At 31.1% G+C, this 27,198-nt stretch overlaps 1 protein-coding gene across 1 annotated transcript in view; it reads left to right on the top strand.

Moving 5' to 3' along the window:
- The window catches only part of LOC126884687 (microprocessor complex subunit DGCR8), a 91,429-nt gene that overhangs the window by 41,154 nt on the left and 23,077 nt on the right, over positions 1 to 27,198 (top strand). The window contains exons 2-3 of the mRNA XM_050650759.1: positions 14,833 to 15,677; positions 21,236 to 21,451. Coding sequence (XP_050506716.1) covers positions 14,833 to 15,677; positions 21,236 to 21,451 — 1,061 coding nt within the window. The remainder of the gene's footprint in view (positions 1 to 14,832; positions 15,678 to 21,235; positions 21,452 to 27,198) is intronic.

Below are 27,198 nucleotides of genomic sequence, written 5' to 3'. Positions count from 1 at the left end.
CAAATCAAGGTTTTCTAGTAGGCTACACTTTGTAGAAGGCTTTGCTTGCATCCAGAAACCCAAAGTAACTTTACGGCACAGTAAAACAATACTGTAAATTTCATTAAAATCTGTTCAATAAATTTTGCAAAATAAATTTTGCATTCCAGCTTTCGCAAAAAAAAAGTTCATTTTTTTCAAAATGTTACAGGACTGAAAATAAAGCAGATAGCAAGTTGAAATTTTTTTTGCGTGTAGAAGTGTACTGTACCTTTCATTTGCAATTTTTCAAAATTAAAATCGTTTAACTACTACGGCGTCAGGATTTTTTTTAAATAAACATTAATTATTGGTGCTACGCGCAATACAGCGGATAATAATTTGCTATGATTGGGCATTCCAATGACCTTTGATAATGATTGATACATTTTAATTTTTATTACATTTCGATAAAAATAAATAAATTTGTTTATTGCAAAATAAAAACACATACTATATCCTTTGAAATAATACTTTTATTAGCAAACACTTTCTTTGTTCATATATTTTAACTTAGAGAATAAAAGTTTATTATTTTTAAACATATGCAATTGTTTAAACAATATTTCACAAACAATAATAAAATTAGTTTGATTTTTGTGGAATTAAAATAATAAAATACAACAAAATATAGAGTAGGAAAACAATATATTAGATAAAGATTGGAAGAAATTTTGGTGGAAATCAACTTGTGTGAATCGATCACCGCTGTCCTGCGCGTAGCACCAAAAATTAATGTTTATTTAAAACATTTCCTGACGCCGGTGGTAATTGATCGATTTTAATTTTGCAAATTGCTAATGAAAGGTACAGTACACTTCTATAATAAAAAAAAATTCAACTTGCTATCTGCTTTATTTTCAGTCCTGCAACATTAAAAAAAAGGATGTGTGTGTACTTTGTACGCACGTAAGAAGTTATACTTCTATTATATATGATTTAAACGAAATTAATATACTTTTTATTTATATTTTATTAAAATATTGAACTAATTTATACTTACTACTTCTCAAACATTTTTATTAAAACAGTGCCAAAAATTAAAATAATAAAAGAATAAAACACACACAAACACATTAAAAATGCCACAAATGATTTCTGAACATTAATTGTCGGAACATTTTTAACTAAATACGTATTTTCTGAAAATAAAATTATATAATAAATATACTTACAATCATAAAATGTATAAAAAAAAATAAAAAAATAAAAGTTTCTATTGGGGTTTGAACCAGCTTATCAGAGCGGTTGGTATTGGTGTTCATTCGCCTTAAACGCTTCGCCACGGAGACAATGTGTCATTATGTGCGAAGATCGACTAACTAAACGGATTAAACTTTTGACATTTTTGAATTAAATCAAATTATTTTGATTTTGAATTGAAATGATTTAGAATTGAAAAAATACAACAAAACATAGAGTAAGAAAACAATATATTAGGTGAATATTGATAGAAATTTTGATGGTAATCAAATTATGTAAATAAAAGTATTACATACCATGTATTTTGGTAGGTTCAAATAGGTAGGTACCTATGATAAATTTACAATTATTACGTACCTGTTGCTTTTAAAAACTATTTAAAAGTCACTAAAATTATAAACTTTTTTGTTTCTGTCCTCACAACAATAAAACTAATATATTATACAACATTTGTTTACCTTCATATTGAACAATTATTTATTATTGACAGAACATTTCAACACCCAATCAGAGCCCGTATAACGACTAATACCATACTGTCGGTGTGCGCATACGCGCAGATTAATATAAATTCACCCTCAATCTCAATCGCGCCTAAAGAAGTATAACTTCAAAAAAATGATTTTTTTTGCGAAAGCTGGATTGCAAAATTTATTTTGCAAAATCTATTGAACCGATCTTAATGAAATTTGCAGAGTTGTTTTACTATATCATAAAGTTTTTCTGGGTAAAATATGAAGGTCCTAAGAGTAGCATAAATAGTTGAAAAACGTAAAATGCGAATACTTGTTTTTGTATAGTTTTTTTCGCAATTATTGCTATTTTGCAACAAGGGTGACTATTTTTTAAATTTTTAACCAATTCTATATTGTAGGAAATTTAATTACACAACTTTTATGTCAGTACAACTTTTCTCAGAAATGAATAGTTTTAAAGTTATAACCAAAAAGCCAATAAAAAAATCGAATTTTTCCTTCATATTTTGACATTTTGATTATTTAAACAATGTTCCGGACCATTTTGAGTGGGAGGATAACTCAAATATTATTATTTGAGTTATTTTCAAGTAATTTCTGCAAAAAAATTTGAGTCACCTCTCAACGTCCATCTCAAAACAGATGCGCCCTGGACTATTGATATTTTCACAATAAGTAGAGAATAGCTCAAAAACAAAGTCTACCCTATGTAGATGTGCGCTTTTATCTTGGAGGTGGTTCCCACCTCTTCTCGGGGGTGTAAAATGTTTTGGTTAAAATAACCACGGAAATGACTAGAGAACCTAATTCTAAGCAAAAACTTTTCAACAATTTTTTTTGAAAACTCAATAATTTTTGAGTTGTTCGTGGTTGAAATTTGGCCGTTTTCTTTGAAAAATGACACCTTTTCGGGCGGTTTTTTGCGAATACCTTAAAATCTATGCATCTACCGAAAAAAACTATACAAAACATTTTTGTAGCTTATAAAAAAAAACAAAGAGATTCGTTCCTTCATATAATATCTTCTAGTTATAATACAAAAAGAGATTGGTAGGTAAGAAGAATTTGTTTTTTTGTGCATGCCGAAATCGGTGTATTCAACTTGAAATAAAAGAGAAACGGTCGATTTTAGTTGTATAATGCTACAAATACCTTTTGTAGTGATTGAAAAGACCTTTAGAATGAGCAACATTAAATGTCGATTACATTCAAAGTAAGCGAGATATGCTGCAAAAAAAATTGATGACTAATGGAATTAAAAAAAATGTGAAGTACATTTAACCCCTCATCCATCAGAATTTAAATGCATCGTTTTACTTCTACAATACTTTTTATTATAGTGTTATTTCTATGTTCAAAAAGTTGGACGGGTTTAAAATGAATAGTCTTTGAAAAAAATAAAAATCAAATTATAGAGCGCATTTTTAAATTTTCTTAAGAATCTTTCTTTTTCTCCATGTAACTCGAAAATGATAGAGATACGAAAAAAGGTACCACACAAAAATGTAGGATTTTGTTGAATAAAAATTTTGTTTTATGTTTCATTATTGTATCTCCTTATCATTTTCAAGTTACATGTAGAAAAGGAAGATTTTTAAGGAAATCTAAAAATGCGCTCTATACATTAATCTTATTTTTTTTCAAAAACCATTCATTTTAAACCCGTTCAACTTTTTGTACCCGTCCATAATACTATAATAAAAGGTATTGTAGAAGTAAAATGATGCAGTAAAATTCTGGTGGATGAGAGGTTAAAAATATACTTCTTATTTTTTCTTAAAATACATTAATCATCAATTTTTTTAAGCACTACAAAAGGTGTTCTTAACATTATACACCTAAAATCGACCGTTTGTCTGTTATTTCAAGTTGAATACAACGATTTGAGCATGCACCAAAAAACAAACTATTTTCACCTACCATATATCTCTTTTTATATTATAACTAGAAGATTTATGAAGGAACTAGTCTCCTTGGTTTTTTATAAGCTACAAAAATGTTTTATATAGTTTTTTTAGTTAAATGCATAGTTTTAAGGATATTTGCAAAAAACCGTTCGAAAAGGTGTCCATGAAAATGGCCAATTTTCAACCACGAATAACTCAAAAAATATTGAGTTTTCAAAAAAAAAATTAGAACAGTTTTTGCTTATAATTAAGTTCTCTAGTCACTTCTGTGGTTATTTTAACCTAGAAATTTTCTACCCTCAAGAAGGGGAGGGAACCACCCCCAAGATAAAAGCACACATCGGCATAGGGTAGACTTTGAATTAGGAGAAAAGTAGAGGCTATTCCCAAAATTTCATTAAAATCCATGCAGTAGGATAGAATCCGGAGGTAATATCCGATTTTTGCTCCCATTGACTGGCGTATTATAAGTAAGCAAAAAATCGACATGTTTTTGCAATAGTTATTTTCCTAACAAGTGCAGAAAGTCATTCTTTTCCGCACGCGACTGCAGTTTGCCGAACGACGCGAAGCGGGAGTTCGGCAAGCAGTCGAGTGCGGAAAAGAGACTTTCTGCAAGAGTTAGGAACAATATTTTTTCTAAGAGTCTTTAAAAAATTACCAAATCTTAATCAATTAATTTAATTAATATGAAAATTCCACACCTGTAATTTTGAACCAATCAAAATACGTTATTTTGACAGATCACCATGGCAACAGAGGTATTTCATCGGAAATTTTTTGCTCGTGGGGTACCCAACAGCGAATTATAGTGGGAATTTTTTGACGTTTACAATAACAGAACATTTTTGACAGACTGGTTTTTATTTGTTTACATAATTTAGTTTTGATTCATTTTCTATCACTTGTAGTTACTCAAAACTTATGTAAAATTGAAGAATATACTATTTTCTATCTTGAAATGGTATTCCCATGCAACTACAATGAGTAGAAATTACGAATTTGAAAGCCTAAATAATTGCTGACAAAGCTATGGCGCGCTATTAATCTGTTCATGCAGCTTTGGATTTTCAAATGCAAATTTGGTGTGGAATTTTCTTACCGAATACCACGCGAAGTCAAATTAATATCCGGAAATTTTTTTTTGATCATGAATATTTTTAGAAAATTTCCCTCGTCTGCGACTCGGGAAATTTTCAAAATATTCATGATCTCAAAAAAATTTCCGGAAATAATTTGACCTCTAGTGGTATTACTAGTGAAAATACATACACAAATTAATTCTTTGACAAGCTTGTCAAAACCAAACTTTCAATATAATTAGTTAGCATGACGACGATCTTGGTTTCCATGACGATGATTCAAAACGACTGTTATTGTCTAGCGATTTGACTTTCGAATATTATGTCAAAATAATTTTATTTCATCGAATTGTCGCGTTAATTTCATTAAAACATTAACACAATAAGATATATTTGAAATAAATTAGTAAATAATATCTAAATATTAGTTTATTGCATGTATTATAATTACTTTAAGGCCATATTAACATATCTAAATTAACACGCGTGCGGAAAAGTAAAAACCGCGTGCGGAAAAGTAACACGCGCGCGGAAAAGTAACACGCGTGCGGAAAAGTGAAACTTTCTAAACTAAAATGCGTGCGTGAAAGTAGACTTTTTTGCACGCTCGTAGAAAAAATAATTTTACACTGTTTAAAATTACCTTTTGTCATTTTTTTTAATTAAGTTAATAGTATAAATGTTCTTCTTTCATAAACTGTCCGAAGTATTACTGTAACCTCATAATTTTCTGACTTATAATGTTGCAAAAAAAATGAATTTGGGATAAACAAATTAAATAACTTTTAAACTATTTGACCAATTGCTTTGAAATTTTTTGAAATTCCGTGTAATAAGAAGGTTCTAACTTAATTTTTACATAAGTTATGAACATTTATAAAATCTCAAAATTTATGATTTATTTTGCAATTTTCTAAGCAACAGATAAGGATAGACATATTCAGCGAACGCCATATTGAAGTTTTTTATATGATTTATGAGTTTCTTATTCTCAAATTTGTTTAGAATACTTCACTTTTTAGTAATAGACGAAAAAAGCGAAAATTTACCATTTTTTTATCTTCACTTGTTTATAACTATGTATATCATCCAAATCGGCTGCAGGAAACATATAGGTTATTAATATAGATGTCCATACTACCCAAAAAATTTGGTATCGGCCTGGAGGGGGATGTGTCACGATAAAAATCTTATTTCTCTGAACTAATATTCTTTCGATTCTATTTGTAGCTCTATCATTAGTTAAAAATCTGAAATTCAGATCACCTGTTATTATGGACGGTTCTTGTTTCTTCAGGAATGCATCCAAGTCGTTGTCGTTTAAAGGATCTATTGGCCTCACATATGTAATGATCCATATTTCACTTTATCTCATTTGGACTTCTATTGTAGTTGCTTGCATTGTTTAGTGCTGGCGTCTGTTGTAATGTATGATTTGTTCCTTTCCTCACTAGGATAGCAGTTCGTCCTGAATTTGCTCTTTGGTTGTTCCTGTAGATGTCATATCACGGAAACTTGATATTGATGGTATGAGTTAATTTAGTTTCTTGTAATGCTCTATGTAATGCCTATGAGTTCCCCACAGGGTTGTTTTGTTTTAAACATTTTGTTTTAATTAACTGTTTTAAACATGTTTTAAACGTTTGCTTATGTTTAAAACAGTTTTTGTTTAAAACACTTACATTAAACAAGTGCTTTTTTTCATTTTCTTTATTAATATAACATCAAAAAAATTCTCAAATACATTATATAAACTTTTTAACATATATATTATTTATTTATTAATAATCTGAACACAGAAAAAATTGGAAAACTGAAAATATTTTGCAATAAAGAGTTAATCAATTTCTCAAAACTGTTTCAGACTCATAGGACCAGTTGTTCGAACGCTAATCAAAAGTGGAATCAACTGATCATTATCAAATATTTAATTACTGTCAACGTCATATTTAGTTACTGTCAATATGAACTTTGATTGGGTTACTTAAAACATAATTGATTACAATTATTTGATTAGTTAATCAATTATGTTAATAATTGATGTGTTAATTAATAATTAATAATTAATTAATCAATCAATTATGTTAATTATCCTAATGTTAATAACATAGTTGATTACAATCAACTGATTGACGTACGAACAACGGATTTTGTTATTTGATGGTTGTTAAGGGGACTTGATTATAATCAACTTCTTGATTAGCCTTCAAACAACCGGCCCTAAGTAATCTTGTAATTTAAATCAGTCACGTCGTCACTGATGGAATTAAGCTCTTTAAAAATTGAAACCAACTTAGCAGCTTTGACATTGCCTAGCCGATTACGTAGTTTGGAATGGTAAACCTTATGATGAGAAGAGTCTTTCTATATTGGCTGACGATGCAACAGCTGTGTGAAGCTGTTGAGCAAGTTTCAATGCTGTAGTATACCTATTTATATTTTTCTTAGAACGCCACCATGCCAATGGTTTTACATTCGCAATATAGGTGTTTAGAAAACATATGGAGTAAAGGGTACACACTTTGCCTGGTAATAATAATAATCTAAAATGCTTCTGGATGATAATTTATAATGGATGGATGGTTTATTTTCAATAAAGCGATGATCAAGCAAATTTGCCAAAAAATGAGCTGGGGTCACCAAATCATTTGCATGTTTAAAAAAAACACAAAGCACCACCAGAAACAGCACAAAATAACTGACAATGGACGTTATTGCAATAGCCAACTTGTAATGCGGATTTATAAATAGCAAATAGTCTGGGGTTCCCCAGGCAATAGCTCCTAATTTTGCAATTGGTTTTCTTATCTATTATTTAGTAGAATAATAATAATAGATCAAACACTTTCAATTAATATTGTGTTTAGGAAATTATGATTTAAACAATGTTTTCTTCTAAGTTTTATTTGTTTAAAATATAAACTTTAAAAACAAAAAGATTTTTAAAGCAAAAAAAAAATGTTTAAAACAAAAAACATGTGTTTAAAACATACAATTTAAAAACAAAAAAAACATGTTTAAAATTAAAAAAACATGTTTTTTTGCAACCCTGGTTCCCCATGAGTTCCAACTCATGGGGAGGCCTTTGTCCAGGAGTGGATGCAAACTGGCTGAAGAAGAAGAATGCTAAGAGATCCATTTGTGCCTATCTTCAGGTGTGCCCTAGGTTCGTACTTTAGTTCAGCGGTATTTTTTACGTTTTTGGTGGTCTCATTTTAGCTGTTCTACTATCATGGCCCGTCTTTTTTGCTGATCTTTTGAGGTTAGTATGGTCGAATATGTTGCTGGATTTTGAGTGGGTTTGGTGATTTGGGCGTACGATTTTTTAGCCCTTGATAGTAGATTTCCTTATACTGAAGATTGTTAACGTTGAACTAGTACATAATGTTTATTCAGGATTCTTGGTTACTTCCTTTTAAAACATACTACAGTTTATTCGCATGAGACATGCAGTGGATGTAAACATTAGTTGTTGATAGCGATGTCGTCACCGGCAACATGAGAGATTGCGATTTTCGTTCAGGTTTTGAATATTTCGGATAACAGTTACTTGTATAATCGCCTAAAATATTGAATTATTTTTTTTTCTTGTATATCAAGGGGTTCTTATTATGAGACTAACTTTTTTTTAAAAGGTTTTGCCCCGGAACATCCATTTTCATTCCTTTAAAGGGGGTAATTTGTGGTTTTTGGAAACATAACCCTTCCTGTACGTTTTTGAAAAAATTCCTTAATATAAATATGAAGAGGACTATATTTTCTACAATTTGTTCCGCGATAGCATATGTCATATCATCCACCGTTTAGAGGGGGGGCGCCCCAAAGTTGACAAGTTTTTAAAAAAGATGTTTTTAAAAAAATATATATTTTTTCCTAACTGTAATGGGAATCGAGAAGAAACCCTGCGGCAATTGATCACAAATAAGTGGCTGATTTTTTGGTATAGGTTTCATTTCAGGGCAATTGCCCATTTTTGAATTACAGGGTGTTACATTTTAAAAAAACCCCTTTTTATACCATCTGAACCGCTTATGCTAGCGTAAAAAACTTTCAGCGATTACCCATGTACAAGTGTTATTTACAAATTTGTATACTGCACACCCATTTTTTCCCGAAAATACCTCAAAAAAAAAGGAGAATTAATAAAAAAAGTGGATTTCTTGGAATCCTTCACACACCATGCCCTTTATTAAAATGCTGTATAATATTATTTTGTGTACGTTCTTATTACCCATGCATGGACACCAATAGCGATTTCCTGGTGCAAACGCTGTAGCCAAAAAAATAAAACGGGGCGGGGGTTGAAAAAGAAAAAAAAATTCGCTTTTGGACCCATATGGGCTTATACTCCATCATCAATAGGGCTTTTAATAATTATATATGGTTATTGCAACATCCCTGCGGAAACTACCCCTATCTCTGAAAATAAGTTTGGCGAGTATATTTTTACGATTTTCTCATTACCTATGCATTTTTTTTAAACAGAACTTATAAAGAATTAAAGACCACTATTTTCTCTACAAATAAGGTCCTACGCATTTTTTTTTGTATAAGCAACCGTTACGGCACAGTGGCGCCGTAAACCTCAGAAATGCTTTGGCATGCTCCACTTATTGATTTTTTTTTTCGTCACCTAGTCGTTTTACTGATAACCTACTTATGGCAAATAATAGAACACACTGTCTGCTACACATTATGACCTATGCATATTTTATTTTCTTTGCATCCTAAAGCCACAGTGGTGGCCCAAAATCAGTTTTTTCATATTCTCTTTATTAATTCTCCTTTTTTGGGTGGTTCCGGGTAAAATATGGGGGTGCATTATACAAATTTGTAAATAACACTTGTACGTGGGTAACCGCTGAAAGTTTTTTTACGCTAGCATAGGCGGTTCAGATGGTATAAAAAGGGGTTTTTTAAAATCTAACACCCTGTAATTAAAAAATGGGCAATTGCCCTCAAATGAAACTTATACCAAAAAATCAGACACTTATTTGTGATTAATTGCCGCAGGGTTTCTTCTTGATTCCCATTACAGTTAGGGAAAAATATTTTTTTTCTAAAACATCTTTTTTTAAAACTTGTCAACTTTGGGGGCGCCAACCCCGCTAAACGGTGCGTGATAGACATATGCTGTCGCGGAATAAATTGTAGGAAATATAGTCCTCTTCATATTTCTATTAAGTATTTTTTTGCAAAAACGTACAGAAATGGCTACGTTTCGCAAAAATCACAAAGTACCCCCGTTAAAGGGATGAAAAAGGGTATTCCGGGGCGTAATCTTTTAAGAAAAAATAAGGCTCATAATAAGCACTCCTTGATATACCAGAAAAAAATAAAACCGGACTTGTGTCGAGTTTGCGAAGTTCAACCTATGTTTCCTACGCTAACAATAAAATCTAATAATCGAGAAAAGAGACAAAGTGATAATAGCCCGGGAGGTAGTGTCAAATTTGACCGGAGCATTTTAGCATGGCTGGTTTCTTTTTATTTAGGTAGGTGTTCCAAAGTTTATTAACAAATGATGTGTCAGCTGGGCCAAAACCGGGGATTTTAGACAAGAAAATGTAAAATATGAAAGTTGATGGACAAAAGTTACAACTTAAATGTCAAATATTTATACACGTTATTCAGAACATTTGATAGCCTTGCTTACTTGGCTCATACCTTTCACTCAGGAGATCCAGGTTCAAATCCTGGAGCGGAAAATTATTTTTGTTTTTTAAATTGGCATTTTATTTTGAAAAATAATCATTTTTATAATACCACGTTTTTATTATTTATACGAGACAATATAAAAAAATCTGTTTGTCTTTTATAGAATCGCAAACCATGCATTTTTGGTCATAATATTATGATTGATCTTAATAAGCAAATTTGTTGTACATGAACCTCTGAAGGTTCCTGAGTTGGTAAGACCAACAATTTAAGTGGAAAGGGAGACATTATTTGTTATTTTTTTGGACAAACTGTTTTTTCTTAATTTTATATGTTGTAAAACCGAAAGATACAACCCTAAATTTTCACTTTTCTCTCACCAACCCCCATTTTTTAATAGCAATATAAATATTTCCCTATTCTCTATAATACATAAAAATTAATGTTTGTCTGCACCTACTTATGTCCCTTATAGAATCGTAAACTATGCATTTGGTAGAAAAAAGTATAGGTACGCAATATTTTTTAGTATTTTTTGGCTTTCTAGTAATTTTTAGGTACATATTAAACTTTCAAACATTATTTTTTAGTTTTAAGGCGGTACGAAGTTTGCCGGGTCAGCTAGTTAGTAATAAAAAAATATTCTTGGACTAGTGTGGCAAAGATTAAAAAGTATAAATCAATAATTTATGAATTTTAGATTGTAATAAAAAAGCGTCAGCTGCATGATGTACGTTGCAAAAAATGTTAGCTGGCCAAGTGGACATGCCGTGGTATTATAAAAATAACTATTTTTCAAAATAAAATGTCAATTTAAAAAACAAAAAGAATTTTCCGCGCCAGGATTTGAACCCGGATCTACTGAGTGAAAGGTAGGAATCAAGTAAGCAAGTCTATTAAATGTTCTGAGTAACGTATATAAATATTTGACATTTAAGTTGTAGCGTTTGTCCATCAACTTTCATATTTTACTTTTGTTTGTCTAAAATCCCCGGTTTTGGGCCAGCTGACACATCATTTGTTAATAACCTTTGGAACACCTACCTAAATAAAAAGAAACCAGCCATGCTAAAATGCTCCGGTCAAAGGCTATAGCGGGATAATATGGTCAAAAATGCCCCCTCACCGATCAGCTCCGCTACTTATTTTTTCGATAAAGGATATAAAATTATGCCCTCATGCAAATTTTTAGCTTCCCAAATGTCCTAGAACCTCTTAAATCGAGAAAAGAAGAATTTTTAGGTTTTATTTTTTTGTGAGCGCAATTTTAACTTAAAAAATCTGGAAAAATTCAAGATGATGTATATTTTGAACATAAAACAGCCTGATTTTTTTTTTCAGATTTTTGTAATAAAAAATGAGCTCAGGAAAAAATTTTGAAATTTTCAAAAAAATTTTAGGTTATGTAAATATCATTTGGCCAACTTTTAAATAGTATCTTTTTGTGTGTTTTTTGTCGTTCTTTCGAATGGCAGAGGTGGAAAGAACGAAAAAATTGAAAAAACCGTTTTTTGCTGTCTCGAGATGCATCTCGGGACAGCCAATTTTAGGATTTGGGATCCTGACTACAACAACTTAAAAAACACTAAAAGTGTGAATTTTGTCATAAGATTTGGTATGTGGGCTTATAATAATATTTAGAACAGCTTTTCCAAATAATTTTTTTCGATATCTCTAACGCGAAGGAAACCGAATCGCATATCGAAAATTCACTCTGTTTGTGGATTCGCAGTAGACCGCGTTTAAAATTTAAATTTCAGTTGACTATTTTAAAAATTGTGAACCATCAACCTTTATGACTGTGTCAAATTTCAAATCTGAATATATTTTGATAGACGAAATATTAGGGGTGTCTTTATTTTAAATGCGATACACTGTATATTATTAATTTGATAATTTATTGCAACTGATATAGTCGTATTTTTATACCTAGATTCAAAATATACATTCAAAATGCTGACTAATTCACTAATTTTATCATAAAAAGTTCAAATTGATTGCATTGAAGTATTGAACCAATTAATGTGTAATAATATAATATACAGAGTGAGGTTTATGTACGGAAACCCTCAAATATCTCGGAAACGGTTAGCACAATTTTTATAAATTTTGGTGGGTAGGGGTTTTCTAATGAGGCCGATATTATAGTGATAATTACATGGTTGTCAGATCTCCCGTTTTTCTAAAAATCCAATTTTTTTTACTTCAATTGAAATACCCTTTCTATTTTTTGCTTTTTTAAGTCCTTAAGAAATATTAATTATTTTTCATGTTATATTCCCTATACCTAAAGATCATAATTTCGGAGTTATTGCTACATTTATTTAAAAAAAAAATTAAACAAATTATAAAAATCAATTTTTTCGGCCAGGGTAGACATTATTTTACGTTCTTTTGGACTATTGGGAACAAAAAAAGTTCTTTTGTAATTTTTCTTTAAAGCTAAACGAGTTCGAGTTATACACAATTTAAAACTGAAAAAAATCGAATATTGACGATTTTCAACGTTCAAAAACACAAATCAAAAATATTATTTTTGAAACTATCCAGTACACAAATTCAAATTCAAGCCTGATTTTATCAGTTACCAATAAGTAATTTAAGCTTGTTTCATTCTAAAATATTGTTTTTTAGTTGTTAATGCAGCCCAATCGCCCGTCCTCTCATATGCGCTTCACTAACAATTTTATTAAAAACCAATGTTTTAGAATAAAACGGGCCAAAAAATTTTATAGCGAGCCCTTAGAAGAAGGGCTTAGCTTGAATTTGACTACTCAGCAGTTTCAAAAATAATATTTTTTATTTGTGTTTTTGAACCTTAAAAATCAGTCATTACTCAATTTTTTTCAGTTTTAAATTGTTTGGAGCTCGAAAACCATTAACTTAAGAGAAAAATTACAAAAGACCTTTTTTCTTCCCAATGATTCAAAAATATAACTACACGGGCCGAAAAAATTGATTTTTATAATTTGTTTAATTTTTTTTAAATACATGTAGCAATAACTCCGAAACTATGGGATTTAGGTATAGAGAATATAACATGAAAAATAATCAGTATTTCTTAAGGACTTCAAAACGCAAAAAAATAAGAAAGTTCATTAGATTTCCAGAAAAACGGAAGATCTGACAACAAAGTAATTATCACTATAATATCGGCTGCATTAGAAAACCCCTACCCACCAAAACCTATAAAAATTATGCAAGATGTTTCCGAGATAACTGAGGGTTTCTATACATAAAACTCACTCTGTATATTATAATTATTATAATAATATTTATATTAATACGCATTAAATTGGTTCAATACTTCAATGCAATCAATTTGACTTTTTATGATAAAATTAGTGAATTAGTCAGTATTTTGAATTTATATTTTGAATCTAGGTATAAAAAAATACGACTATATTAGTTGCAATAAATTATCAAATTGATAATATACAGTGTGTCGCATTTAAGATGAAGACACCCCTACATTTCGGCAATCAAAATATATACAGATTTGAAATTTGGCACAGTCATACAGGTTAATGGTTCACAATTTTTAAAATGGTCAACTGAAATTTAAATTTTAAACGCGGTCTTCTGCGAATCCACGAACAGGGTAAATTTTCGATATGCGATTCGATTTGCTTCGCGTTAGAGATATCGAAAAAAGTTATTTGGAAAAGCTGTTCCAAATATTATTATAAGCCCACATACCAAACTTTATGACAAAATTCACACTTTTAGTGCTTTTTTTAGTTGTTGTAGTCAGGATCCTAAATCCTAAAATTGCATCTCGAGACAGCCAAAAACGGTTTTTCAATTTTTTCGTTCTTTCCGCTCAGATATTAAAAATGTTGCCTCTGCCATTCAAAAGAACGACAAAAGATACATAAAAAAATACTATTTAAAACTTGGCCAAACTATATTTACATAACCTAAAAATTTTTTGACAATTTCGAAAATTTTTCCTGGGCTCATTTTTTATTACAAAAATCTAAAAAAAATGAGGCTGTTTTGTATTCAAAATATACATCATCTCGATTTTTTTCAGATTTTTTAAGTTAAAATTGCGCTCACAAAAAAATAAAACCTAAAAATTCTTCTTTTTTCGATTTAAGAGGTTCTAGGACCTTTGGGAAGCTAAAAATTTGCATGAGGGCATACCTTTATATCCTTTGTCGAAAAAATAAGTAGCGGGGCTGATCGGTGCGGGGGCATTTTTGACCATCTTATCCCGCTATAGCCTTTGACACTACCTCCCTGGCTATAACGTGATGTTAATAATAAACTGTTATTATGGAACGAGTAGGTACGTTTCGAGTAACTTTAACAACTGTAATCTTTGTTTACATGCGCTGCATGTCTTATTTGAATTTATTTTAATTAGTCAACTAGGAAAACATCTAAATAAAAATATTTAGTGTAGGGAACAATATTGTTAATCTTGTTAATGGTTTTTAATAAGTCAAATAATATTAACAAACTTTTTTTACATATTTCTAGGTTAGACGACGAAGAAATTCCATTCGAAGAAAAAAACAAGATCCTCTTAATTGAAAAAGGACAAAACCACTTCGACGTTCTTCCAGAAGGGTGGATTCAAGTAACACACAATAGTGGAATGCCTATTTATTTACAAAAAGTTTCTAGGGTTTGTTCATTATCTAGGCCTTATTTTCTAGGTCCAGGTTCAGCAAGAAAACACCATATACCTGTTAATGCCATACCATGTTTAAATTACAGAAAAGCCTTAGAAAAGGAAGAATCGGAGTCCAATGAACCAGAAACCAACAATCATTGCGATCAGAGCTTTCCAAATGCTAAGATCGAAACTGTTCAGGAGAATCTTCAAATGCAGAATCTCCCTCCTGAACAGGTTCGGGAGTATTGTGAGAAGCTATTTAAATTCCAGACCATGAAAGTATTGAGATTTAAATCTTGGTCTGAAAGAAGAAAATTTACGAAACGATTAAAACAAAAAAAGCAATTACAACGACTGACACTTCCAGATGGTACCAAATTAATAACCTTTCCAATTAGAAAATCAGATAGTTCGGAAAATAACACGAATTCTAAAAAGGAATGGGTCATGAACCCCAACGGAAAATCGTATGTGTGCATTCTTCATGAATATGTTCAACATGTTTTGAAGAAGCAACCCACGTATCAGTTTACGGAACTAGAAAATGCAGCAACTCCTTATGCTGCCACAGTTATTATCAAAGATATGCGGTACGGAGTTGGATACGGGACCAGTAAAAAGCAAGCCAAATCTGACGCAGCCAAGGCTACCCTAGAAATCCTTATTCCGGAAATGAAATCAAAGATTGTTCCTGATAATCAAACAGGTAAATATTAATCAAAATTTTAATGGATATATCGTCCCTACCATTTCCAACTATCGAATGTGAAAAATCGGGTTTTTCAGATTCGATACCTTGTCCTCGCATTATACGTTATAGAACTTGTGGCAAATTCTCGTTATTGTAGCTTGATTAGGAGTGCGGGAAATATGCTGTTTAGGCCCGGTTTTTCAAACGCTAATCAAGAAGTTGATTATAATTAAGTCCCCTTCTTCTTCTTTTAGTGCCTATTCGTTTCGAATATTGGCGATCATTCTGGCTATAATTATTTTATTAACTGATGCTTTACATAGATTAGTTGTTGTTGTGGAGAACCATTTCCTCAGATTCTTTAACCATGATATTCTTCTTCTCCCAATTCCTCGCTTTCCGAATACTTTACCTTGAAGGATTACCTTCAGTAATCTGTATTTAGCGCCGTTTCTCATTATGTGTCCGAGATATTCTAACTTTCTCCTTTTAATGGTATACATCACCTCTCTTTCTTTGCCCACTCTTCGTAATACGGTCTCGTTGGTTATCTTGTCCGTCCATGATATCCTTAGGATTCGCCTGTATAGCCACATCTCGAATTTTTTCTCCATTGCTTCAGTGAGTGTCCAGAATTCAACTCCGTAATACAATATTGAGAAGATATAACATCGTAGGAGCCTTATTTTTATCTCCAGATTAAGGTTGTGGCTTTTAAAGAGTTTGGCCATGTTATTGAATGCACTCCTAGCCTTCTCTATTCTACATTTTATTTCTTGTGAGTGATCCCATTGTTCGTTTACTATTGTTCCAAGATAGTTATACTGTTTTACTCGGTCCACTGGTGTGTTATTGATAAGTAGTTGGGCTTCTCTAATTTTATTTTTGCCGATGATCATAAATTTAGTTTTTGATATATTTACTTGAAGTCCAAATTTTTCACTTACTTCATTTACTTTGTTTATTAGTTGCTGTAAACTGTTCAAATTGTCTGCAAAAATAACGGTGTCGTCTGCATAGCGGATGTTGTTTAGGCGTTCTCCATTTAGAAGTATTCCATGTTCGCAATTTTCCAAGGCTTCACTAAATATTTCTTCCGAATATAGGTTAAATAATATAGGTGAAAGTATACAACCTTGTCTAATGCCTCGTAGAATCTGAATCGCTTCCGTTGGTTCACCTCCAAGATTCGTTCTTATTGTGGCTGATTGGTTCCAGTATAAATTTTGTATTATACGTCGGTCTTTATCATCCATTTGGGCTTTTGTTAGAACATCCATCATTTTTCGGTGTTGTACTGTATCAAATGCTTTTTGGTAGTCCACAAAGCAGGTGTAAATATCGCAAGTCATATCTCTGCATCTTTGAAATAAAACCTGTAGGCTAAACAAGTGCATCTCTTGTAATGGTAGGGGAGCAAAGTATGCTAAATGTGCAGTCACTCGAGCGCTTTGGGGACCTATTGGGTTGTGAAGAGTAGGTCCTAAAACCAAAAAAAGTTAAGTAAAGTTTTCCATTTTAGTGGGCGCTTGCCATTTTTTAATTTAATTTTCCATTTCCAACAATCGTTTTTTCCGATTATAACGCCATCTGTCCATAATTCAAAAAAATGTTTCGAATAAAAGTTACTTATTTTTACGTAAGGAATCCAAATCTGCAAAAAAAATGAGGGCTCCTATTTAAGATTTTAAAGTAACCCCCCACCCCACATCCATGGGGGGTCGTGTTTGGTACCATTCGATAGATTTTTCAAAAATATTGAATAAGTGTATTTTACAGTTTTTCGATCTGATGTTCATTTCGCGAAATATCGCGGGATTCGTATTTAAAATATTAAATTTACCCCCCACCCCTCTCCGCGGGAAGACGTGTTTGGTATCATTCGATAGATTTTTAAAAAATATTGGGCACATATTTTTTAGTTTTTCGATCTGTCATTCATTTCGCTAAATACTCGCTTTTTTCTTGTGAAACTTTGGGACTCACCCATTTCCTTACGCCAGGCTCAAATCGTCAGATTTTTGAAATATACACTCTTTTGCATGTACTTAACTTACCTTATCTTAATCTGACAATTTCGAGTTTTTTTAAGGATAGATTTTTTTTTTCGGGCCCCCCTTAACGAACTCCCCTGTGTTAAGAGCCAATATATGTTAGAGGTACATCTGCAGGGTACCAGGTTTCTCCCATATGCTAATCTGACGCGCTCGAGTAACTGCAAAAATCCCCGCTTGGGCTCCCCTACCATAACTGCGCCTTTCATGAATCCAAACTGTGTGTCTTGTATTCTCTCTTCGCATAGCTTGTATATTCTACGATGTATAATTTTAAGAAAAATTTTTAATGTATGGCTCATTAGACTTATTAGCCTATATTCTCCGCACTTTTTTGCTCCCTGTTTCTTTGGTAAGGTAATACATTCTGAAACTAGCCAATCTTTTGGGATATTGCCTGTGTCATAGATATTATTAAGATTTTACATAGTATTCGTAAATATTCATCATCAAGAAGTTTAAGAAATTCAGATTGTACTCCCTCTGGTCCTGGAGCTCTACCTTCTTTTAGTGATATTATGGCTGCTCTTATTTCTGCCACTAGTATAGGTGGTCCTGTTTTCGTAGGTATTGGGGACTGGTTCTCCCTCTCATCAAAAAATAAATTTCGTATGTAATTTTTCCAGGTATTATTGATACTCTCTTTGTCCACGATTATCTCTCCATTGTCATTAACAAGTTTACTTATTCTTCTGTTTTTACATTTTCCTGTAATTTCTCCTTATCTTCTTATGCACGTTGAAGTCATTGTATTTACTTTGCAGAATTTCGATTTCTTGGCATTTTTTCTCCAGTTCTTTCTGTTTGGCTTCTCTGATATTTCTCTGTATCTCTCGCTGTAATGTTTTATACATGGAATTATCGTTCTTGTTTTCCTTCTTTCTTCCATTAGTTGCAGAATCTCTGTCGTCATCCATGTCTTATTCTGACCTTCTTCATTCTTCATAAAATTGTCTTTAATGTCGTCTATCGTTTTATTAAGGGCTTCTATCTTATCTTCTGTGCTTTGCCTCTTAGGACTTTTTCGATAAGCCAGTGTTTATCGAGATATTTTGAGTATTTTTCGAATCCACCACATATTTGTATATGGTTAAGTACGATTATAGAGACCTGTTAATAATCTGAAAATGTATTTATAATTTACATTTTTACAAAAAGGTGACTTATCAAAAAAAGACTAAGACGCAAAAAAGTTTTAAAAACAATGTGTTTAACTAATGGTACCACAATAATAGTTTAATTGGAACGTACACAAACACTTGGGGGGTTTAAAGGAACAAAACTCCCATAAAAATTTTATGTAAATATATTAAAAAAAGAAGCCGCATCTCGATAAAAACTCGCTTATCGAAAAAATACTAAGAGGCAAAAAAGTTTTAAAAACGTTGTGTTTAACTAATGGTACCACAATAATGAATTAATTGGAACGTACACAAAAGTTTGGGGGGTTTAAGGGATCAAAACCCTCATAAAATTTTTATGGGGTGGACAAATCTCACTATAATTTTTTTTTAAGATGAACGTGCCATAAGAATGGTACATGTCCATTTTCAATAAAAAATCTTGAATAGTTTTCGATATATTGAAAAAAATCGATTTTCATTTTGTAACTTCAAAGGGCTATAACTTTTTTTATGAGCACATTTGTACTAAGGTAAGGTAGGTTCAATCGAACTATTTTTGACTTCAGAATGTGTGGTATAATTTATGACCAATCTTTTCGGGACACCCTGTATATTATACAGGGTGTCCAGAAACTCTACCGACAAACGAAGACAGGAGATTCCTCAGATAATTTTAAGACAATTTAACCCAATTCACCTAGTTCGAAAATGCTTCTGAAGGGAGCTAGAGCTCTTTGAAGATGGCGTCATGAAATTAGTTTTTCTTAAATACCTCCAGAAGGCGAAATAGAAAGAGGCCTCCTAGAAAAACGAAATTTGGTATACATATTTACTATTCAGAGATGAATCGATTCCATCGATTGCAAATTTCTAGTACCGGTCATAGGCGTCCGTTTTGGGTAGAGCAACGGGTATTTTATTGTATTATTTTTTTGTCCTTAACTTTTACGCATTTTTGACACCGGATTATTAAATTGTGAGGTATTCTAGTACTAAAAGGTACTCTTGCTTTAAGTCGGTAGGATGCACCGTTTTCTAAAAAAATCGATTTGAAAGTTTTTCGTTTTTGGAACTTGAAAAAAAATTGAAAGAACTTTTCAACAAAAAACGAAGTATTTTACCAACATAAAGTAAGAGTAACTTTTAGTACTCGAATACCTCATAATTTAATAATCTAGTGTCAAAAATGCTCGAAAATTCAAGACAAAAACATTATGCTATAAAATAACTGTTGACCTACCCAAAACGGACGCCTATGACCAGTACTAGAAATGCAATTAATGAAATCGATTTATCTCTGGAATATGAATAAATGTACGAGTTTTCGTCTTTCTAAACAGTTTTTTTTTGAATTTTTTTTTTTTTGTAATTCAGAAAGTGAAAAATTTTCAAATCGATTTTTCTAGAAGTCTAGTCCTACCGATTTAAAACAAGAAAATCTTTTAGTACTAGAATACTTCACAATTTAATAATCCAGTGTCAGAAATGCATAAAAGTTAAAGATAAAAAAGTTATGCGATAAAATAACCGTTGCCCTACCCAAAACGGACGCCTATGATCGGTACTAGAAATTTGCAATGTATGGATTAGATTTATATCTTGAAGATAAATACGCGTACCAATTTTTGTTTTTCTAAATAGAAGCGTTCTGGAGGTATTTAAGAAAAACTAATTACAAGACGCCATCTTCAAAGAGCTCTAGCTCCCTTAAGAAGCATTTTCGGACTAAGTGAATTGGGTTAAATTATCTTAAATTTACCTGAGGAATCTCCTGTCTTCGTTTGTCGGTAGAGTTTCTGGACACCCTGTATAGTTAAGTGATGGACAGCCTTTTTCGTAGGGTTAATATAGCCATGGACCAAAACAAAAACAATTGATACTAATTTCGTCGGCAGAGACGAAAATACCACTGAACCTCTTAAGAATCATAAGAAGAACTGAATTTTGCCACTTTCCCTAAAAGTAGCACAGATAATTTTGAACAAAAATGTTTATTAGCACTTTTTATGTAAAATCAATCGTTCTCTTAGAAAAAATGTTTGAAGTGACCTGCGATTTTGGATGTCAGTTACGCATGCGAAATTGATGTTTTTTTTAAATATTTTAAGTATTAAAAAAGAGAAGATACAGACATGTGAGTGTATGTACATAGCGTTGGTATTACATATAATAAACTTTGAATTGCCTTTCCCTGAGAGTTATTTTGTAAAACAGGGTATTTTAACACATTAACCGCCACATTACAATTTTTTTGTTTTTGCCTTCAGGCTCCACGTTCAGAATCTCAATGTTAATGTGAATTATATTTAACTCACTGAGCGCCTGGGCCAAACAAGGAGTGAGTTAAATACAACTCACGTGGCGTTCAACGTGTTAATTTGTTGTTGTTTTTAAGGGGATTCTACGAAAAAAGACAAAGATCAAGATCTGTCTTTCTTTGACGAAATACGAGTAGAAGATCCCAGAGTTTTTGAATTTTGTGCCAAAACTACCGAGCCAGCTCCGTACGACATACTTTTGACTTGTCTTCAGAGAAATTTCGGCTTAGACGACCTTCAAATTAGTTATCAAGGAAATACTTCAAAGTCCCATGAATTCACCATGACTGTAGGTAAGAAAACCGTACATTTATTACCACTTACCACTACTTACATATTGTAACTAGATAATTAAGACTGTTATGAAGCTATTTTCTTGTGGTATCTTAATGTAATTAACCATCTTTGTTGGGAATAAGCAACAATTTTAGTTTAAAAGTAAGTTTATTTGACGTTTCGATTTCCACTTCGGAAATTGTTCTCAAACTATTTTTTGTTACTTGTAAAAAATTCTTGGTAATTTTATCTGACTCAATCATATTGACAATTCTGACATATATTATTATATATTTTAAAGTAAATGACTTTAAAATGATATTGTCAATATTTTGAGTTGCATACCTGAGACGACTTTATTGAAAGATAGTTCATTCGATTACCTGAAATCAACTTTAGCTTACGAATACCAGTCAGAAAAATTATAGCATGTGATTTGTCTTTAAAAAGACAACAGCATGATGCAATGATGACAGTTAAATTCTCCTGTTAGTGATCCCGTTGTAAATCATGAGAAAAAGCCTCATGATTCATGATACTATCCCGACATGGTAAGTATCTGGTCTTGTATTTAGTTTACTTTCAATATTTTAACACCAAACTCAGATTTTATAGGTATGTTATTTTAAAACATAAATGACATAAATATTCTGGATATTTTATTGACTTCTCACTTAAAATTCTTCTCCCACTCATTAGTAAAACCTTTATTTTTTTCCCGTATTTTCTTTTTTTATTATTGTTATCTGTCGTCATATTTTTAAAAGAACTGGAAATGAATTTTAAAAAATTAGAAAATACAACAAATTACATGGTATTATAATTTTCTTTTACATATAAAAAAATAACAGCAATAGTTCATCTTAAACATATAAGAGTAGTTTCATACTCTTATTCTTGTAAGAGATAGCTGTATGAATTCATCTAAAAAAGAGTTTATTTACAATATGTACAAGATAGATTAAAAACATTAATATAACTAAAATAACTTAAAAATACAAACCTAAAAAAGAGAATCAAGAACAATGCTATTTCTTATGAGTTTTTGACAACTATCAAATAATTTACAAAACGTCAGTCAAACTACAATTATAGAGTCATGCCGCCTAAAACTACAAATACCCTAAATTATCGAAATGTTGTTTTATTAAAAATAAGCATAGTTTTATTTTTACATCCCCCCACCAACAGGTATGACAAACCACTAAAGTCTATGGTTGGTCACAAGGCATCAATTTTGAGATGTGAAAATAATTCATATCGTTCCTTTTGTATCCAATATCTATTTCATATAACGTATTTGAAATTCGTTTCTTTATTTGAAACGGGCCTAGTCTTATTTCATCAAGCTTTTTTCTATTTAGCTTGGATTTATTTTCCACATATGCCCAATCTCCTTCTTTAAATTCATAGAATTTTGTATTTTTGTCATACAGTTTTTTGTTATATTCATGATGTCGTACTGAATTTTTATAAGCTATTTGCTTATCTTTTGACAAATTTCTTGTTTCACAAAGTTCCTCGGGAACAATCGGGTCCGCTTTTCCAAAAAGCAAATATTCTGGGCTGTATCCGGTTACGGAATGATCTGTTCTATTATATTCATCTATACATTCTTCAGCTATTTTTGTCCATGCTCTACTTCTAGTTTCATTTAATTTGCATCTTATCCTATTAACTAATGTTTGATTAAGTCTTTCATTTAAACCATTTGAAAATGGGCAGTCCACTGCTGTAAAAACCAGTTGAATATTTAACTGTTTCATATTATTTCTAAATATTTTGGAATTAATTCCCGGATACTGATCTGTTAATAATGTTTTTATGGGGTGTTTATCTTGAATTTTAGAGATTAGTTTAATGAAATCATCTGTCGTCTGATTTTTGGAAGTAACTGCAAATGCATATCTGGTAAAATGATCTACAAGTAAGTGGAGGTATTTTTTTGTTGAACGATTGCCAGCAAATCCTCCTATTGTATCTAGGGACATAATCTCGAAAGGTTCTTTTGCCGGACCTAATTGTGACAAGAGACCACATTTTGGACCTACTCTTGTTTTATTTTTGCAGCAGATCTCGCATTTCTGGCAGATATCCTTTGCCAGTAAATCCAAATTCTTAATGTAGTAAAAATTCCTAATTTTGTTAATTACTTTACCAGCACAAATATGACCATAAAATTTATGAATTTTTCCAAAATCCTTGGATAATATTATTTTTTTCTGGTTCTTCCTCAATTTATAGAATACATCTTGCTTGAAAATTGTTCCTATCATTTTATCTATAGCTTGTCGATTATTATTCTGGTCTTGTTTTATCTCAGTTAATGTCACTAGATTCACTGTTTTTATAAATGTTTCTGCATTTTCTATATTTTCCAAAACTGGGTTTCTAGAAAGGCAGTCTGCTTCTACATTTCCTTTTCCGGGTTCATATTTAATGTCGAAGTCAAATTGTGAAAGAAAATGAGTCATATCTCCTAATTCTTCATCTGGTCTTGTACGAAGTTCTCTTCCCTCAAGGGGCTTATGATCAGTAATAACTACAAATTTTCTTCCCATTAGCCAGTATTGCCAAAATTTTAATGCTTCTTTAATTGCCAGGCACTCTAAAAAAATTGCTTTTTTGTTTTTCTGATATTTGTTCAATTTTTTTGAAAAGTAAGCCACAGGTTTCATTTCTCCATCTTCTTGTTTTTGTTTGAGAACTGCACCAACTCCTAAAATACTAGCATCGGTATATATAATTGTAGGAGCATTTGGATCAAAAATAGCTAGAATAGGTTCAGAGCAGAGAATACTCTTTACCTTATTAAAGGCTGCTTGGCAGTTTAAAGACCAGTGGAATTTAATATCTTTTCTAAGTAAACTATGTAATGGTTCTAATAATCTGGCTGAATCTTTTATATATTTGTGATAAAAATTGACTTTTCCCAAAAACTGTCGTATTTTTTTCCTGGTATCTGGTGCTGGAAAATTTCTGATCGATATTAAATTATCATGTAAAGGACGAACTAAATTGTTTCCCACAATGTGTCCTAAATATTTTACCTCTTTTCTTGCAAAATTACACTTTAGAAGTTTGAGCCTAAATCCCTCTTCTAAAATGGCTTCCATGAGTCTTTCAATGTGCTCTAAGTGTTCTTCAAATGATAACGAAAATATTAAAATATCGTCTATGTAATTTATACAAAATGACTTTAAATTATGTTTTCTGATAATATTACTTAAAATTCTTTGAAATATTGCTGGTGATGTTTTAAGCCCAAAAGGTAAGCATTTCCATTGCCAATGACCATCTTGTGTAACGAAGGCTGTCTTATATTTATCTTTATTCCGAACTGGAATACACCAAAAAGCAGAATTTATATCTAAAGTAGTAAAGAATTTAGCATTCCGTGTTTTGGTCAAAATCTCGTCAATTAATGGAAAAGGTTGTGGTTCGGGAACAATTAATTTGTTTAATTCACGAAAATCAATGCATAATCTTGTTTTAGATCCTTCATCTTTTTTAAGAGCCAATGTAACAGGTGCTGCAAAGGGCGAAGATGATTCTTCTATTAAATTTGCTTTTAACAATTGTCCTATTTGAAATTCTATCTCTTTTTGATCCTCTATTGAGCATCTATATGGTTTCTTTGCGACAAATTTATGTTCTAAAAGTTTAATTTGAGCTTCATTATTTTGAACTTGCCCAATATCAAATTTATGTCTTGCAAAAATATTGTCATATTTATTTAGTAATATTTCTATTTTACTTTTCTGATCTGGCTGTAAATGTTCTAATTTTGTTTCAAAAAGCTCTGTGGGAATTCCTTCATTAAAGTTTATTGTATATTCAGTCATATTAATATTGTGATTAAATTTTTCAATCTTCTCTTCAATATTTTCATCTAATCTTTGATAAATTTCTAAATCAAAATCTTGTTTCATTTGAAAATTCAAAATAGAATCTAATCCAAGTAGAATATCATACTCGAAATACTCATCATTAATTACAAAAAGATTAACATTTTTCTCGATCTTATTAATTTTCATTTTTGCAATTAGTTTTCCTGTAAAATTTGTTCTGCCATTTACCGTTTTAAACATATTCCTCTCTTCATGAATAACTAATCCCAACTTATCTGCTACCTTCGAATTCAGAAGAGTAACATTTGAACCTGGGTCATAAATTCCACATAATTCTCTATTATTTAGGAATACTTTTAATTTGATCAATGGCAGCAAACATCACCATCTGGATCAAAATAAATCAGTTTCAAATTATCATCTAATGCAATGGTACAGATTCGAAAGCATCCACTTGATTTCATAGACGCTAAAATGTTTTTAACTTTTTTCAAACGGAATAGTTCAGAATGATCATCTTGAAGTTGATTTTCAGCAGGCAGTTTATAATAAAAAGGGGACCCTGTTGGCTGCAGCTACTTAAATTTATACACATTCTTCTCACTATCACTACAGCTTGCTTCTACAGCAATACAAATTTTCATCGATGTAATATTCATCCTTAATTTGTCCATATAACGGCTTGAAAATCTATTGTTATCACTATTTTCGCTTGGTAAGCTTAAGTTCTTGATTTATAAGAGTAGTTTCATACTCTTATTCTTGTAAGAGATAGCTGTATGAATTCATCTAAAAAAGAGTTTATTTACAATATGTACAAGATAGATTAAAAACATTAATATAACTAAAATAACTTAAAAATACAAACCTAAAAAAGAGAATCAAGAACAATGCTATTTCTTATGAGTTTTTGACAACTATCAAATAATTTACAAAACGTCAGTCAAACTACAAACTACAATTATAGAGTCATGCCGCCTAAATCTACAAATACCCTAAATTATCGAAATGTTGTTTTATTAAAAATAAGCATAGTTTTATTTTTACAAACATTTAATTGGTAAGAATTAATTAAATTTATTAAAAATTAAATTTTTTTCATAAAAATATTCATTAATATTTTAATTTATTTTTATTTGTAAGGGGGTTCTTATTTTATAAATCATTTTCTGTGCTAGAACTTCAAATAAGATTAAAGTTTGGTGTTATTAAAACAATAACAATACTTACATAATACTGCGAAACAAATTATTACTAACTTATCAAAAATTACAGATTACAAATTATATTCTTATCAAGAGTGATATAAATCAGTCTACGATTTCTGACTTTTATGTCGCGCCACTGTTTATGTCCGTTGGCGCAGTCTTTGATTTGTCATGTCATATTCTCTTGCACGGAAATGTATCTTTACCTTGCACTTAGTCATTCATAGTTTTTGTCAACAATTTAAAAGACATTTTGAAACATGTACAGAACAAGAATAATTTTTTAAATAAAATAATGCATAATTGAAAACAAATTCGGGTAGTGTATCGAAAGCCACAAAGGTATTCGCGAGCTACAGTTTGGCCACCTCTGGTATATAGGAAGCTAGTTTTGTTTGAGAACGTCTTGGTATCCGGTATCCTAGAGTTTTGATAGTCTCGAGTATAGTAGAAACGGAAACCGGCCAGAATGCCCAAAAAAGTGGCGGTATCAATGTTTGATATAAATGTTAAAGAAATTCGAGTAGCCCTTTTAAAGATAAGCACATGTCGGTATTTTAACATCCCATTAATCATTGTAAATTAGTCAATTTAGAACTTACAGTAAACACTTGCATATTATTACAGTTAAAGATATATAGTATATAGTGCCTTAAAGATAGTGCATATCGGCATTTTAACATCCCATTGACCAGTTCTCTACCA

The sequence above is a fragment of the Diabrotica virgifera genome, chromosome 5, assembly GCF_917563875.1.
Source record: "Diabrotica virgifera virgifera chromosome 5, PGI_DIABVI_V3a".
In the NCBI taxonomy this organism is placed as follows: domain Eukaryota; kingdom Metazoa; phylum Arthropoda; class Insecta; order Coleoptera; family Chrysomelidae; genus Diabrotica; species Diabrotica virgifera.
This window is presented reverse-complemented; position numbering and strand designations above follow the sequence as displayed.